The sequence below is a fragment of the Wickerhamomyces ciferrii genome, contig 00085, assembly GCF_000313485.1.
Source record: "Wickerhamomyces ciferrii WGS project CAIF00000000 data, strain NRRL Y-1031 F-60-10, contig 00085, whole genome shotgun sequence".
NCBI classification, from domain to species: domain Eukaryota; kingdom Fungi; phylum Ascomycota; class Saccharomycetes; order Phaffomycetales; family Wickerhamomycetaceae; genus Hansenula; species Hansenula ciferrii.
This window is the reverse complement of record NW_011887655.1, coordinates 1,056-18,777: the sequence shown is the minus strand read 5'-3', so window position 1 is coordinate 18,777 and position 17,722 is coordinate 1,056. Positions and strand designations below refer to the sequence as shown.

The 17,722-nt window shown below is 30.7% G+C and overlaps 8 protein-coding genes across 8 annotated transcripts; 2 read left to right on the top strand and 6 right to left on the bottom strand.

Annotated features, from left to right (window-relative positions):
* Positions 1-108: 108 nt before the first annotated feature.
* On the top strand, positions 109-1,005 carry PPT2 (palmitoyl-protein thioesterase family protein; the record flags this gene model as incomplete). Its single annotated transcript, XM_011276205.1, has 1 exon — positions 109-1,005. The coding sequence occupies one exon, from the start codon at positions 109-111 to the stop codon at positions 1,003-1,005; it is 897 nt and encodes a 298-aa protein (XP_011274507.1).
* Positions 1,006-1,012: 7 nt separating this feature from the next.
* On the bottom strand, positions 1,013-5,020 carry HFM1 (DNA helicase; the record flags this gene model as incomplete). The annotated part of the gene is made up of 3 exons (XM_011276204.1): positions 1,013-1,788; positions 1,885-2,084; positions 2,298-5,020. The coding sequence occupies 3 exons, from the start codon at positions 5,018-5,020 to the stop codon at positions 1,013-1,015; spliced, it is 3,699 nt and encodes a 1,232-aa protein (XP_011274506.1).
* A 1,440-nt stretch (positions 5,021-6,460) lies between these two features.
* BN7_3154 (uncharacterized protein) lies at positions 6,461-8,581 on the bottom strand (the record flags this gene model as incomplete). The annotated part of the gene is made up of 1 exon (XM_011276203.1): positions 6,461-8,581. One exon carries the CDS (start codon positions 8,579-8,581, stop codon positions 6,461-6,463), a length of 2,121 nt encoding a protein of 706 aa, XP_011274505.1.
* A 175-nt stretch (positions 8,582-8,756) lies between these two features.
* MDN10 (Midasin) lies at positions 8,757-10,676 on the bottom strand (the record flags this gene model as incomplete). Its single annotated transcript, XM_011276202.1, has 1 exon — positions 8,757-10,676. The coding sequence occupies one exon, from the start codon at positions 10,674-10,676 to the stop codon at positions 8,757-8,759; it is 1,920 nt and encodes a 639-aa protein (XP_011274504.1).
* Positions 10,677-11,397: 721 nt separating this feature from the next.
* RET2 (coatomer subunit delta) lies at positions 11,398-13,011 on the top strand (the record flags this gene model as incomplete). The annotated part of the gene is made up of 1 exon (XM_011276201.1): positions 11,398-13,011. One exon carries the CDS (start codon positions 11,398-11,400, stop codon positions 13,009-13,011), a length of 1,614 nt encoding a protein of 537 aa, XP_011274503.1.
* A 186-nt stretch (positions 13,012-13,197) lies between these two features.
* PDE1 (3',5'-cyclic-nucleotide phosphodiesterase PDE1) lies at positions 13,198-14,313 on the bottom strand (the record flags this gene model as incomplete). The annotated part of the gene is made up of 1 exon (XM_011276200.1): positions 13,198-14,313. One exon carries the CDS (start codon positions 14,311-14,313, stop codon positions 13,198-13,200), a length of 1,116 nt encoding a protein of 371 aa, XP_011274502.1.
* A 997-nt stretch (positions 14,314-15,310) lies between these two features.
* Positions 15,311-16,117, bottom strand: PRE4 (proteasome core particle subunit beta 7; the record flags this gene model as incomplete). The annotated part of the gene is made up of 2 exons (XM_011276199.1): positions 15,311-15,960; positions 16,039-16,117. 2 exons carry the CDS (start codon positions 16,115-16,117, stop codon positions 15,311-15,313), a joined length of 729 nt encoding a protein of 242 aa, XP_011274501.1.
* A 956-nt stretch (positions 16,118-17,073) lies between these two features.
* On the bottom strand, positions 17,074-17,489 carry KGD4 (alpha-ketoglutarate dehydrogenase subunit KGD4; the record flags this gene model as incomplete). Its single annotated transcript, XM_011276198.1, has 2 exons — positions 17,074-17,327; positions 17,435-17,489. The coding sequence occupies 2 exons, from the start codon at positions 17,487-17,489 to the stop codon at positions 17,074-17,076; spliced, it is 309 nt and encodes a 102-aa protein (XP_011274500.1).
* Positions 17,490-17,722: the final 233 nt, after the last annotated feature.

Below are 17,722 nucleotides of genomic sequence, written 5' to 3'. Positions count from 1 at the left end.
ATATGCCAGGCCATGTTTTTGAGAAACAATAAAAAACACTAATCTCGGAAGGACTACACAACTAAAAGTATAAGCCAATAGTGCAAGGATACCAAAACCTGTTTCAATATGTTTGTTTTGAAACTCATAACAGAAGCGTTACTTGCATCACCTTTAATCACCCATGAAAAATCAGATTCAAGACCAGTTGTTTTCTGGCATGGAATGGGGGATACTTATAATTCATCCGCAATGCAAAGAGTATTTTCAGCATTACATTCAGTTAAACCAGAACTTTCAATTTATTCAGTTTATATTGATGAAGATCAATCCAAAGATCAACAAGCATCATTGATTGGTAATGTTAATGAACAAGTTGAAATTGTTTGTGATCAATTAAATTCAATAATTGAACTTCAAGATCAAAAATTTGATTTTATTGGATTTTCTCAAGGTGGTATATTTGCAAGAGCTGCTATTGAAAGATGTGGATTAAATGTTAATAATTTGATTACTTTTGGATCTCCACATTCTGGTGTTTCTGATTTACCAAGATGTTCTGATTCTGATTGGTTTTGTAAACAGAAGAATGCATTATTAAAGAGACAAGTATGGAAGAAAAATATTCAAAATTCAATAGTTTCAGCTCAATATTTTAGGGATCCATTAGATTATGAATCTTATTTAGAAAATTCTGCATTCCTTGTTGATGTTAATAATGAATTACCAAATGAAAAAAATGAAACATATATTGAAAATTTAGAATCATTGAATAAATTAGTTTTAATAATGTTTGGACAAGATGAAACTGTGGTTCCTAAAGAAAGTGCTTGGTTTTATGATCAAGATAAACAAACAGGTGATACAATAAATTTCCCAAATACAGAGTATTATACAAAAGATTTATTAGGATTAAAAAAATTATTTGATGAAAGAAAAATTGACTATTTAACAATTGATGATGTACATATGGCAATTGGTGATGATTTTTTGAAAAAAGTTACTGAAACTTATTTAGGACATTGAAGTTATTTCAAACAACTTCAACATCTGATCCAAGTATATCATCTAATCCACTGAATGATGATTGTGATTCATTCAAATCATTTTCATCATGATCAAAAACAAGAGGTCCAGCTTGTGGATTCAGATCATTGTGTTTATCAACTGGTACAGAATTTGATTTAAAATTTTGGTGATCAGGAATAGAACCCATGCTTATAGACTCTAATGAATCTCCTTGTTCTTGATTATCTAAAGGTTCATCACTCCAAATGTCATCATATACATCGTTATTTGTATCAACAGATCTCATATTAGTTGGTTGAATTTTATCAATGACTTTTTTGTCAGCAACAGGTGCTTCCATCATCAAGATTGATGATTCAGATTCATCATTATCACTACTAATTTCAAATGGTTCAGGTTCATTAATTGTTTCTTTCAAGATATTATCTTTTGATACATTACCTCTCAGTCTTGCATCTCGTAGTAATGAAATAACATCTGATGAATTTTCCGTGTCTATAGTTGTTGTGTTATCAGGAGCACGCTGTACAGCTGGTTCATGTGTACTTAGATCAGGTTCTAGGTATTTAAATCTTGAAAGTGTTGGCTTTGTAATTGTATTATTTGGACTAACCTTTTCATGAAGTTTGTTTAACAATCCAACACCAGTCAATTGTTTATCATTTTTAGAATTTGTAGAATTCTTTTCCTTCAATTTTGAACTATTAGATTCTTTTGATGGTTTTGTATCTTGATCTTGATTTTGTTTAGTTTTGGATCTTTTTGTTGAGGGAGCAATACCTTCTCGACAACACAAATGACGACATCTTGGAACTAGTTAGTAAACTTTCTTGATTGATGAAACGATATTAAATACATACTTTGTTTTATCTTTACATGCATGTTTGCATTTAACATTTCCATTAATGTCCAATTCTTGGGGTTCTGTTTGAATCTGATTGGATATCTTCTTAGACTTATTGATTTTAGTATTACTAGTAGCCTCTACCAACATGTCATCAAAATCATCATCAAAACCATTATCATCGTCATCATTATCTATTCCATTTTTTTCAAAAGTACTCTGTTTGGATGTACTTTCTTGTGTGAAGTTAGAACATAAGAACATAAAAATCATAAGAAGTTGAATAAAAGGGTATAAGGCATACTTTTTGAAGATTGGGTGCTCTTCAATTTATCCAATTGATTCTTTGGTAACTTATCTGATAGATTCAAGGTAAAAGATTTTTCAATACCAGCTATATCATAACGTTAGAACATGCGATCAAATATCTTATTAACTCAAATACTCACCAATGTCTTCGCACGATATACTCGTGGTTAATAGCGCATCTTGGAAATTTATTGGGAATTCTATTGAAAACGACTTATTACCAACTAACTTACTAATATGAGCTCTCCTAAAATCCACCAATTCACCAGTTGATAAACCAGAAATCACATTGACAGTGATAGGTTTACCATGCCATGAATTCATCTTAACGACACAACTTAAGTTGATTCTCAGATTCACCAATAATGAGTTGTTTTTATTCCTTGAGGAAACAACATTTGTTTCTACCATGAAGTTTGGTAAGTTAGAGATATCGTTCAATACTTTGACACCAAATCCAGGTCTTTGATTAAGATAATACTCAATTTTATTTGCCGGTAATGAATTTACATCAGAAAATGATGAAATGTTTTGATTGGAGAAGCGTCTCACAGCAGCTATACCAATACCTTCTAATTGTCTCAAAACTATTGGAGTATCTTCCCAGCATTTACCATTCAAACACCTAGTTAAGGATAGACAATTAAACAATGAGATGAAATCACCTTTTTCTAGAAAACAATCAACCAAACATTTTGCCAATCTACCAATGTGCTTGAAAACATAAAATTTATCTTGCTTAAAACTTTGTTGAAGTTTGAAAAACTCGGAGTTGTTTGGGAATTCAAGACCACCAAGCTCATACTGTATCAAAAGATTAATCTTTTCTTCATTTAAAGCCACATAATGTTTTTTATCAGACCCCGCAGAAAACTTAAGTATGGGTGAGCTATTAATCTCTTTAAAAAGTTTCTTTTCAGTTCTTTTCAATCTTATTGTAGAAAATTCTTCACTTTTAGATAATAGAACAATTATATCTGCAACTGAAAGTCCCATAGGACATTTGACAAACATTTTCATTGTATTGAATAAAATATAATGTCTTGTCATTGCATTACCATAGGGTGTACAGTGGTATTCACCATTAACAATCTCAATGAGCTTATAGTCAACCAACTCACGAAGTTTTGACTCCGTATAATTCATTAAACGGTCATCTAAGCTTCCATTCTGTATATATGGTATTTCATCATAAGCTGTTGGGTTTGATTTGAATCTTGAGTAAAAAAATGTTAACTTCATCCATTCAATAGCACCTTCAATTGATTTAATGGTACCCAAGTAGACTTCAGGTACAATATTTTCAGAAAGATTCACATGTAGTCGACTTTCTAATTTTTCATTTCCTTTAACCAATTTTTCATATTGTGATTGTTTTTCAGATGATGTTAATAAAATAGCTTTACCTTCAGTTTCAAATTGTGGTCTTCCAGCACGTCCCATCATTTGTAAAAGATCTAACTCAGAATATTCATGGAATGCAATACCGGTCCAACCTTTTGTACCTTTAATAACAACAAGGTATGCTGGCAAGTTTACACCTACGGCCAATGTTGATGTAGAGCATAGGATTCTTGTACTTCCATTTATGAAATTAGATTCAACAGCCAAACGGTCAGGAAGAGACAATCCAGCATTGTGATAAGCAACACCCTGATTTGATAATTCTCTTAACTCTTTTTCTCTTATTGATGCTAAGTTCCCATGATTACCACCTGAAAGAACTGAGCTTTTTGCAAGATATTTAGCAGTGGAAACAGTAGAATTCCTAGTTGGACAAAACACTAAAACTGGTTTTGAATTTGAATGTTCTCTTATAACATCAGCAAGTTTAGGATTCAAAAAAGTATCAAAAGCAAAATCATTCATTGTTTGTTTATAGCCCAAAACTACCTTTTCCAATTTTACTGGTCTATAATCATCACCAAAAACCAAAGTTACTGCATTCTGAGGACTTTCAGAGTTCAATTTCACCCAGCCTGAAACGTCTTGAATATTTGGTACAGTAGCTGAAAGTGCAATTATCCTAAGAGGCCTACAGATTTTCTTCATCCTTGTGACAACGACTTCTAAAGTTGAACCTCTATTATCTCTTAAAATGTGAATTTCATCCACAAGCAATAATTTGATAAGCTTGAATAATTTTGAATAATCATTCCATTTTCTTGTCATCAAATCCCATTTTTCAGGTGTAGTAATTATAATATTTGCCTTTTTGACTTTATCAGTTTCAGTAAAGCTTGTATCACTAGTTAAAGCACCAACTGTTAGTCCAAATGTAGAAAATTTAGATCTCCAATCATTTTCTTTCTCTAAGCAAAGTGATTTTGTAGGTGCAATGTATAAGATCTTGAGATTATTCGTATCTGATTCAAAATTTAAAAGTTTCAAAATGGCAAGTTCAAATAACACAGTTTTACCAGATCCTGTGGGAGCACTGATCACACAGTTATTAGTTTCATGATAAACTGTTTGAAAAGATTTGGATTGCATCTTGTTGAAATTTTGAAATTTAAAAATTTCTCTAGCTTTATCTGAAAGAGCGGCAGTGGAAACCAATGGATCATTAAAACTCGAGTGGTGGTGGTATATGTTTGAACTATCTCTTGAATCATCAAATGACATTGAAGACTTATTGATATCACTTTCTTCACCATAAAATGAAGGATCACCAGTATTAATGGATTTGATGGTATGAAATGTAGAATTCAGAGGGTTAGGTTGATTTGAAACTCTTCTTTTCTTGTACCAAGTCTGTGTTTCAGCAGGACCAGGTGGAGCATAGCGCTTGTTTGATCCTTGACCATTCCAGAGCTCATTACCATCATCATCTTCTGTAGCTCTCTCTAACTCTTGCATTAAGCTCATGATGAAGTATTAGCCGCCCAGATCAACTAAGATGTAACCTGCAAAATGGAAGGGCACAGTGATATAGAACACTAAGAGAGCTTTGTAATTAACTTGATGATCTAAAAGAACCTTATGAAAAACACCAATGATGAGTTTAAATCATAATAATTCACATTTCTCTTTTTATATGGAAATTAGAGAAAGTACTTATGATTTTCTGAAGAGTAAACATTAGATGCATTTTCTGAATCTTAACCTTAATGCGTGCTTCTTATAAGCGACAACGTCAAATCATATAGGAATTGGATCAACTCATTTTAAGATCTTGATGAGAGGAGAGTTTATTATACTGATAATCCAGAGTTGTTGTATGTGATATATTAGCAAACCATGTTGTACCCTTTGTTGAATAGTTAATATTAGCTTGTATTCTTTGTTTTAACATACTTCGGAAATCGTAATGTGTGAATTTTTCTAATATGCGGAGGAAATTTTGTATGGGATTGCGACCACTTTTGAAAGTGATCCCTTTGAAGTTTTTTAAAAGTTCAGAACATGGATGAGTATATGAAAGTGGCTGCAGCTTAATGATGAAGAGTTTTAAAGAAAAGTTTGTTAGCACATAGATACTCCAAATGGCGGGGTTATGGAGTTATATCACAAAATCATCCATTTTAGCGATTATATTTGTTAGCAGAAGCTCACCCCCATGACTGATATTGAAAACTTCAGCTAGCAGGTTTTCAGCAGCTGGCGGCCAATTGGCCGCTGGCGTTGATTTAACTGCTAGCGGCCATCAATGGTGTGAACTTGTTCAAATGGGGGAAATATAGACAGGTAAAATTTTAAAACATAAATGGATATTCAATAATTAATGTATCTTATTAAAAATAATTTATTAAGGAAACTTAGTTAGCGAACCTCATCCTAAATTGGTTGGAGTGTTGGAGTAAAGAGATAATGATTTTCCTAATTACGTTTATTTCTTGGTGCATGTTCACACCCTGTGCGAAATTATATTTAAGACATAGGTAGTAACAAAGCGCTTCTTGTTGATTCGAAAATTTGAAGTTATGATTACCAAAAGAGATGGAAATTATCAAAAATGGGTTATTTATTTATGTAGAAACCTATACATATATAATGTTATTCCTCTGAATTCCACTGCCAATCCAAATTGAATAAGGACTCAATATATTCCTAGAGATTACGTTAGTTAACCTTCATGAAAATAAACAAAAGTCAAAGAATCACATACGAGTTCAGCATCCGGTAATAAATGATTGTATCTTTCTTTCCTTATCTGATTGTCCATAATTATGAACTCTGCTATATCGGTCTCTTCAAGAATTTCATTCCCTATGATACTGTTGATTCCACAGGACTCCAAGAAGTTTATCGATGGCTATATTTGTTTGTTAGACACTAGATTCATGTATGATTTGAGCTTTAACTTACCCCTGGTTCTTCAACATCTTTGAATTTTTCAAGATCTCCTTCATTTGAAATAATAATCTGATGTATCCATTGTGTAATATTATCAATACAATCATTTGTAATATGGACATCAACACCCATCATAGAAAAACATGTTTGGAGATATAACAAGTTTTCAAAATCAACGTTAGGATTAATCATTAATAAAACATCCAATTTTTTAAATTCCATAAGATTTTTGAATAACTTTTGCTGAAATACTAGATCCCCATTCTCATTTGTTTGTGTACAATCTTTGTACTCTAATAGTATCAAACCATGTGTTTTTGATATTATAAAGTCCACATCATCTTTACCCAATTCAAACTCTATGATTTCTATATTTTCAAGTTTATCAAAGTATCGAGTGATTTTTAAGTTCATATCATGATCCATCATAGAGCTATTGATACCAATATAATGACTCGATATGCTCTTTGGTTTGGGAAATAAGGAAAGTGCCTTTGATGAATTTTCTTTTGATAATTCATCTTCAGCAATTGAGGGTTCTTCTTCTTCCTCTAAATTTTCATTAATCTTTGTACTGGATAATAACATACTAGCTAAGTTCAAAGAATTATTAGTCTTCATATTTGAATTATTAACCCTGGTGTTAGTTTTCTTTCTTCTTTTGGCAATCAAATCATCGAGCTCATCATCCAAATATCTTTTAGATACAAAGGCATCTGTTTTATTTTGCATAGTTGTAACCATTTTAGTGGCATTCAAAGATGTTTCATTATCTAAATTTGATATACTTGTTTTATTTGTTGAATCTGTAAGTTCATCCATCTTCACATTTGAGTTCTGTAATGCAGTTGGATCATTTGATATATCTATACTCTTGTCATCCAGGCTTACTGGTTGGTTACTTTGCAACTTTTCTCCTTCATCATCTGGAACTATTGAATCTGTCAAATTTTGAACATCCATATCCATCAAAAAAATATCAAACTCCTTTTGTGGAAGTAGTTTTGATTCTGAAGCTTGAGCTGACATTTTACCTTGCTCAGCAAGTTCCTCCTCAATAAAGTCCAGTTCAGACACATCACTGATTATTGTGTATAATTCAACAGCATCTCGTGGTTTAATGTATTGATATGGTATCAATTCATCAATATCTATTAGATCCAATGGTTTTTTAGGTTCACCAAACAATGGTGCATCATCCATAAATGGAGCTTTTAATCTGTACTCAACCCCCTTTTGTAAATTTTCATGTAACAAAAATTTTTCAAGTTGCAAAGATGTTTCTTTTGAAGTTGTGATGAAAGGTGGATAATTCCATATTGGAAAGTGCGTGTTTATCTTTTCCTTGGAATCATTCTTCAAGTTCAAGCTCTCAATGATTGGAATAATAAGATCAGCTTTTTTGAAAGCTGGGAAAGAATCTGGAACACTTTTTCCAAAATCAATAGGGAAAATAGAATCACAATCCAAACATTCTTCCATGTACTCATTTTCATCAAATCCGTCAACTTCAAAATGTTTAATAGAGCTTTCACGAATATCACAAGAAATATCATCAGCTTCACGATCCAATAGATAGATCATAAATGTTTTATCATTGCCCAATGGCTTATGATTGAACCGTAACTTGAAGTCAGATCTCAAACTTTCTTTCAAAAAGGAGCTTATCTCACTTGTAATTTTGAGTATATCTTTCGGAACCACATTTGTCTCTTTAATAACCTCTTGTGATTTCCATTTTGGAGTGAATCTCTTAACGTTAATTGAATCACGAAATTGTTCAAACGCGTTTACCTTTTGTTCACCAAGTGGAATATCATTCTGCACCTCAAGCAAATATCGATCTATGGAATCAATAGAATCAAAGCCTCTGTATTGAACCTGCCTAGCATCAATCTTTTCAGTTGCATCTTTTAAAAAACTAGCAGTAGCTCTTTCTATTGACATTTTCTCCCTTAACTTGGATAAAAACTTTAATCTTTCATTTTCAAAAGTTTCAACGACATTCTTTTTCAATTGATGCTCAAAATCCCAATAAGGAATACCTTCCAATAGATCACTAAGCCAATCCATACCACATGAACCTTTATTGACGTCTTTTTGCGTTGTTGAAACGTTGTTCATTGTTAGCCGCCGTGATGAAAAAAGCATCTGAATTTTTCATATGAAGAAATAAATGTGACAGAAAAACAAGTTTAATTTGATACAATACTCAAGAAAATAAAAAAAAGAAATAGACCAGCTTCATGAGAGAAATGTGATAATTTAGTAGACAGATTATACAATTATAAGATAAATTTCATTGTTCTTCCTTTTGTCTCTTTGTTGATGATTCAGCAGCGTCTTCTCCATTTTCAATCTCATCAATTGGGCGTTTAGCAGAATCACCAGATTCAACAGAAGATTTAGAAACATCAACATCATTCTTCACAGAGGTTTCTTCATCCTTTTCATCATCCACAACATCATTTTCAGCATCTGGTTCATCCTCACTCAGCTCAAAATCAATAGTTTCATCACGTTTAAATTCTTCATTAGTTGTACCTTCTTCAGCTTGATGATCATTCTCTGAATGTTTCTTCAAAGCCCATATCTTACTCATTTGACTTCTAAAGCTTTTTCTAGAATTCAAGTCAATGTATAAACAATCTGGTCTTGATTCACCATCAGCATTATCAATCACAATTTGAAACATTTCAATGATATCATAAATATATAAGGTATCAGCAAGAACACTAGTTTCTTCAATTGAAGTGTTTCCAAACTCTTTAAATGTTAAAACAAGTTCTTCATCTTCATCAAAAGGATTATCATTCTCTTTGAAAATTTCTTTAACTTGTTCCAAGATTTGTGTTAATGTAAATTGTAATACTGAAGAATCATCAAATAAAGTTATAACATTCTCAAGTTCTGATGTTAATTTTTCATGAACGTCTGGTGATACTGGACATAACAAGTATGGGAAAACATTTGTACGTAATAAGATTGGAATAGGACAATAGTCAACATTTTGTGAGCTTGTTGGGGATGTATGATCTATGGCAGCATGTTCTTCTTCTTCTTGGTTATGTTGATCTTCTTGTGGAACCTTGTGACCTTCTTGATCATCAACTTTGGATTCTTCTTGTTCTTCTTTTTCTTCTCGTATAAGCGCTTCATGGTGTTCCTCTTCGATTTCCTGTTTATCATCATCATTTTCCTTATCCTCACCAGCCACTATCTCTTCTTTGATATCTTGTACAGCTCCTCCATCTTCTTTAGGCACTTCAACCTCATCCACTTTCTCTTCGGTTTGAGTTTCAATAGGTTCTTGTAAATCAACTTCTTCAACATTTTCTTTAGCATTTCCATCCACTTTATTCAAATCAGCAACATCATTGTGTGACTCTTTTACCTCTGATACATCACCATTGGCTGGTTCATCATTAGATATTTCTTGATTTGAGTCATTCTCAAGATTATCAATGGTTGTTATGTCTTCAACTGGATCAGGTTTATCATCGATTGTAGTAGCATTTGAACCCTTAATCTTTGAAGTAACACCCACATCATCACCATCATTGGAATTTTTACTTGTTTCATCAATTGTCTCTTTTGATTCGTGTTCTTGGTTTATACTATCATTTGATAAAGCTTCAACATGGTTTATTTCATCTAATTCTGTGGAATTTTGATGTTGGTCTTGATCTTGATGAGGTTCATTCAAAGTAGTATCTGCTTGATCATCATCTAATTCTTCCACTTGACCACTAGCCGTATCATCATTAGTTTCAATTGATTTGTTTTCATTATCTACCACATCATCATTTATCTTTTCTGGTGATATATAATCAATTGGAGATTCAGCATTTGTAGTAGTATTCATAGCTTCATAATAAATAGTGGATTCATTATTTTGACCATCCATATCATAATCTTGTTCATTTTGTATAGTAGCTGACTCTGGATCATCCCCAATTTCTTCATCTTCTAATTGTTCTGTCTTACTAATATCTTCATCTTCAATTCTCTCATTCATGTCATGATCATCATCATCATTATCATCTTCAGGGAGGTCCTCTGATAATAAATCTAGTTCATTATCATCATCTTGTTTCTCACCTTCTCCAATGGTTATATCTTCATCTACATTTATCACTTGATCATCTTTTGAATCAATTTCCAATGGAGTTGGATGATCTATATCAATTTCAATAGCATTCTGTTCTTCAATGCTCATTCTTTTTGTCTCAGTTTGCCTTAAAATTTTCAAAATCAGTACTTACCGTATTCAAATTGAAACTTACCTTTTTTTCAATGGCTAGAAGAATGAATTGGATACAATTTAATCTATCTTTGAGTATTCTTTGATATATTTGAGACACAAATGGGGGTTATTGCTTTCACATTTTCGTTCAAATTTAAAATGTGCTCTTTATATTCCAATTTCCAATATTCTCAGGTACGCGTACACCCAGACACCATTTTGCGACATCACCTTGGAATCTAATTTAACATTGACTAGTTCAGGATCTCAGCAGAAAATATGATCTATATTGCACAGAGTTGAGCTAGCCTAAGATTCTCTCTAATTCCAATCCAAATCAATCAAAGTTTTACCACCTTTCTAAATAACATGATATTAATTTGAAGTATATGTGATTACTTAAGCATTTCTGCCATTTCGCGATTTTTTTGAATTTTTCCTGGATTCGAAAGATTGAAACGTCAACAACAAAGATCGAAATTGTTTATATAGTTGGTATTCTTGATCTTTGGAAAGCCATTGTTTTGCTCATTGGATTATATCAATTGCAAGAGTGCTAACGGTTATATTACTCGGAATCAAGTTGGTTTTAGCTGTCAATTATTGTTCAAGGTGTTATTTTCCTCAATATCAAACAGATCATTACACGTACTATATACAACTGTGAGATAATAACAACAAGAATTCATAAAAAATGGTGGTTTTAGCAGCTTCAATTATCACTCGTAGTGGTAAAGCTATCCTTTCAAGACAATTCAGAGACCTAACCAAAAATAGAGTTACAGAATTACTTGCAAATTTCCCAAGTTTATTATCAGATAATAATACACAACATACAACTGTTGAAGATGAACATGTTAGATATGTTTATCAACCATTAGATGAATTATACATCATTTTGATTACAAACCGTCAATCAAATATATTACAAGATATTGATACTTTGAATACATTTGCTGAAACCATTAATTCATTATTAAGAGTTGTTAATGAACAAGAAATTTTTGAAAATGCTTTTGAAATTTTAAGTGCATTTGATGAAATTATTACATTAGGTTATAAAGAAAATGTATCTTTATTACAAATTAAAACATTTTTAGAAATGGATTCTCATGAAGAAAAAATTCAAGAAATTATTGAACGTAATAAAGAATTAGAAGCTACTGAAGAAAGAAAACGTCGTGCTATAGAAATTAAACAAAAAGAATTAAACCGTCTTAATAATATAGGTTCTGTATCAGGATTTGGTGGTAATTCACCATATGGTGCTGGTCCATCAAGTCCTTCTTTTGGAAATTATCCTAGTCAAACTCAAACTCAACCACAACAAAGTTATGCACCAACTCCTGTTGAACCAACAATTTCTAAAGCAAGAACTGCACCAAAAGGTCGTGGTTTACAATTAGGTAAAAAACCAAAATCTACAACAAATTCAAATCAAGATCAAAGTTCAGAACCATTAATTGCCACACCAGAACCAAGAATTGTTTCATCAACAACTCCTTCATATCATGATTCTCCAAGACAAGTTCAAAGTCCAATTCCACAAGAACAAGATGATAGACCTGAAAATAATGGTATTTTAATTACATTAGAAGAAAAAATTACAGCAGAAATAACACGTGAAGGTTCTATTCAATCAAGTGAATTAAAAGGTGTTTTACAATTACGTATTAATGATTCAGAATTAGCTCATTCTAAAATTTTATTACAAGCTGATGGTGCTTCAGATGGTGTTCAATATAAAACTCATCCAAATGTTGATAGAGCATTATTTGCTAAGGAATCAATTATAGGATTAAAAGATCCAGCAAAACCATTCCCATCAAATGATCAAAACTTGGGTGTCTTAAGATGGAGAGGTGTTGGTAAATCTGATGAAAATAAATTTATTCCAATTCAATTTTCTACATGGGTTAGTGAAAATGGTTCATTATTAGATGTTACTTTAGAATTTGAAGTTACAGAAACTTATAATGAAGAAGTTAATAAAATTACTATATTAGTACCAGTTGCTACAGAAAATGTTGAATTAAAATCTGATAATGCTTCAATTATTGAAATTTCTGAAGAAGGTATATTTTTTGAAATTGAAAAATTATCACCTGGTGAAAATGGAGTTCTAGAATTTTCAATTGAAGCAAATGAAGATATTTTATTCCCAATTGAAGTTAGTTTTGTTAATGAAAATCCTGTTAATTCATTAGGTAAAGTTAAAGTTCTTGATGTTGTTAAAGTTGAAGATGATGAATCTTTATCATTTGATCAATTATCTGAATTATCAACTGAAGGTTATTTCATAGTTTAGAAATCTCTCAAAAGACTATTAAAGTTTATATAAGTGTATGTTAGGATCTATTAATTATTAGATAAATATAATTAAAATAAAAAGAAATTGTTTCTACAAATATGTATTCATATGTAATGTAATGATTGTTGTACTTGTCCACATAATTATGAGCAAAGCATAGAGTCTATTAAGTTATTATATATATCACACGGTATAAGTCAATCCAGTTAAAAGTATACTAAATTGACAACCTAAATTATATTTTTCATTCAATTCGTTTAATTCATTTAAAATTATCTTTCTTGGTTCTTTACCAAATTTATTTTCTTTAACATGAGTAATTAAGATATTTAATCCATTTAATGGTGGTGTTGGACTTGTATCAGATTTGTTTAAAATTATATTTTGTAAAATTTTCAATTCATCAATTAAAGAATCTGGTGTTAAATGACCAAATCTTGGTTCTTGATCTGGTAAATTTGGAGTTGAACATTCAATTATTATACTTTTCAATCGTCCAGTTGTTATTAAATCTGATATAGATTCCCAAATGAATTTATTCTTGGGGAATTTGGAATTTTTATCAGATTCAACATCACCAAATATTAAAATGTATTGATTTTTATTTAAATCTTTAATCAAAAATGATGTGCTTTTATATTCTAAATTTGTATATTGCTTTGTACCATGATTTATTTCAAATGGTATTACTTTATAAATTTCATTTAATTGAATTGATTCATTAGGTATTATATCAATTAAATCTAAAAATGAAATTCCATTTGATTCATGAATTAAATTTGGCCATATTATATCATTAAAAATATATTTTTGTAAAGCTTCAGTTGTTTCTTTTAAACCATAAACTAATTTTGATTTATTTGATTGATTATGGAAAGCTGCAGAATTTATTATCAAACCATTTATATGATCTAAATGTGGATGTGATATAAGATATGTATTGATTAAATTCAATATTTTAAAACTTAATTCAATTGGTGATGAATTTATTTCGGTGCAAATGTTATAATGATGATTTATTGATATTGAATGATGAATATAATGTTGTATAGATAATGAATCTTCATAATAACTCAGTATTTTATTTGCAATTGATTCTTTTGAATTTGATTTTTCATTAGTTATAATTTCAGTAATTCTATTTAAACCTGAACCAGCATCTATAGCTATTAGATATTGGGATAAATTATCTTCAATTATTGATTTATAAGAGATATATGATGGTTTAAGAATATATGAACATGTTATTCCTTCTAAAGGACCTCCTGAAGATCCCAGAATAGTTATATCAAAAGACATTATGATGGATTGTTATATTATGGACCCCAATATCAACCTTTAATCAATAAACTTTCTTTGATATCAGTTCAATTGGATGGTATTATAAAGAACGAAGCCACGTATGAAACCACGTATACCTTAACCCAAAACTATGAATTTTTCACTATTACTCTTTATGATTCTATTGTATTTATATCTAAATGACACGACCCCAATTTTAGCTATTGTTTATTGAATATGATGCGTTTACAATCTCTCTCAAAAACAACACACACACTCTGTTCTTCTTTCTTGTAATCCCCTAGTTATAAGATTCTTGAAGTTTGAACCAAAACCACCAAATTATCAACACGATTTTCAATGAACTGATAGTTCCAATTTAACCATTTCCTTATTCAAATGTAGTTAGTATAATGTCAGGTAACTTAAATTTTTATTCACAATCAGTGCACTTCGTTTCTTTTTCTGCGCTGGAACTTTTTTCTATGCCGAAGTCTGCCTAAACGCTAGGCAGAGGATAAGCAGGGGTTGGACGGCTAAACAGTGAGAGCTAGGTGGAGATAGGCGGAGCGTAGGTGGAGACTCGAGAGCCACTAAAACTTCTAGACAGACGGGAATTGAAATTAGGCAGGATCCTTCTAGAAAGAGTTTTCGATACGCGAGTTTTAATTCCCTTTGGAATACGAGATTGAACAAAACTTTATTGGTTATAACTTATTTCAATTCAATCACACCAATTTATTTAAACCAGGTTCGTAAATGTTTCAAATGGCTTAAAATGTGGTTTATTTTTTAGACTGGTGATGCATCGTGGCTATTATACGCATGGAAGAGTTATTTAAGGCTTCCATTTGACTTTCCATTTGGGTTTCCATTTCCATCATATAGTAACCAATAGGGAAAGAAGATGAGAGACCACGCGATTATATAAATAAATCCGATTATATATATACTGAAAATCAGATTCAATACGATTATTAATCTATTACTTCATAACATCAATCAATATTGTAATCTATACAACTTGTGTGCCATAACCTTTAATATCTTTAGCAAATCTCCAACTTTGTTCTTTTGATTGTTGATTTTTTTCAACTTTAACACCATTAGTTTTAGAAATTGTAACTAAAGTATATTTATCTAAAGATCTTGCATCTCTATAATATAAAACTTTCATACATTCTCTAATTGCATTAGTTGCAGTTTCTTCATCAACATTTGCAACATCTTCTTCTTTATCAACAACTTTTCTTAATAATGGAACAGCTAAATATGCACCAAAACCTGTAGCTAAAGTTGGAGCAGAATATGTAACACCTAATAAATCAACATATTTTAAAAATGGTTTATCATCATCTAATCCAGCAACAATAACAGAATTCCATAAAGGATCCATCTTGGATCTTCTATGATAGAAAACTTTTTGTAAATATTCATGTATATGAGAAGCTTTTAACTGATGACCATCAGAATCATAATTATGTTCAATTTCTAAATCATCTAATAATCTACTAACATATTGTAAATCTGATATATCACCACTAATACCAACAACTGCATTATCACCAGTTGGGAATAATCTTTCAACATCAGTAAATCTTGCTAAAGAACCATATGAACCTAAATTATCAGCTGCAATCACTATACCATCTTTATATTTTATAGCTATAACTGAAGTACCAGTAACAATTGGTTGTTGAGTATTCATTTTTGGCATACTTTGTTCATTATGAGTATTTATACCAGCATTGGCAATGGCATTGTTATATTGACCATAATGTTGATCGTTAGGTCTACCCCATCTGAAAGGATCGTGATCCATCTTTTAAATTTTAGTTGATAATAATTGAACCTGTTTCAATTGAATTGAATTGAATTGAAATGATTTTGGCTTTAATATTAAAACTTGTTTTGTTTAATTGTAGTGGCAAAAATAGAGATCCAGAAATTGGACAGCCCAAAAATTCGCGGGTGATTTCGCGAATTCAATTTGTGAATTTTCCAAGAATTCGCGAGTTTTGATCTTTTGTTTGGAACTTTGGAAACCTTTTAAAGAAGAAAAGACACCATTTCAACAATTGATTTCAAAATTGGTTATACATTCTGTTTTTGTCTACGATGATCCATATTCAAGTTGTTATTGAACCACTTGTAGACACAATATTCATAAAGCGTTGTGAATTTATGGAAGTGGATTAATTTTTCCAAATCGAAAATAATTTCACTAGCATCCATACCAATTAATACTTATATATGAGTTAGCTGTCAATGAATGTTGATTACAAAAATTACATTCTGCTGCTTTCAATATTATATAAATGATTCATTTTTCCGCATTCTTTATTGTAGCTATTTAGCTATATAATATGATTGGAATTTAGAGGTTATGACTTTAGCAATCGCGTGGAACTTAGCACCGAGATCTTACATCTATATAACACGGTGATTAACTAGATATGATGTTACTGAAGTTCGATAATTGACGAAGTAGACCATAATCAGCGTATTGCTATATGTACCAATTCACCATATGAGTCTTTAAACAAATTACATTAAACGTTATACCCTACAAAAATCTGAATAATGTTTTGCAAAAATATGAATTCAAATGACAATATAAATAAATAAAAATCATATAAAACCACACATAATTTTAGATAGTCTTTTGTTTAGTGTATGTGAAGTTATGAAGATTCTTTTGTTTTTTGTTTATAGCAGTTTATAATTGAATGTATTGTTCTTAAAACCAATAATCGGGTTTAAGATTTCAATTCAAATTTAAAGATAACCAACACCACTATTAATACTTTCAATTTCTGATTCTTCAAAAGGAGTATTTTGGAATCTTTTTGGTAATTCATTAACTGAAACAAAATCAAATGGTTTAGAATTTAATGATGATGTAGATTGTTGTGATTTTGAAGGTGGTTTTGAATGTTTTGGTTGACTTGCTGCAAATGTTGAAATCTTAACAGTACCTTGACCATTTGGTATTATACCTTGAGATTCTGGATGTGGTTTAACTGATCTATCTAAATTTGCTAAAGCTTTGATGTTAGTATATAAAATTCAATGTTCTTTAACTCCATCATAATATAGTAGGTAATTATTTTGTACTCACTTGGACGTGGATGTCTACCACCAATAAATTTAATTAATGGAACATGTCTCAGGCTAATTGATGTTGGACGCATTGTGTATATATGATTTTATTATGTTTTCTTTAATTGAAATGTATAATGGATTGTTGAAATGAATAATTGGTTAAAATTTGTTTTCAAAAATTTAAATTTGAATTCTCTCCAGCTTTTTATATATATATGTCAAATTGAAAATCTATGAGTATAACTTTCAATTGGAAAACTTAATCACTAATCTCCGTATCAAATTAAAGTCTTAAGAACAATAAGAAATAGTGCACGATCAA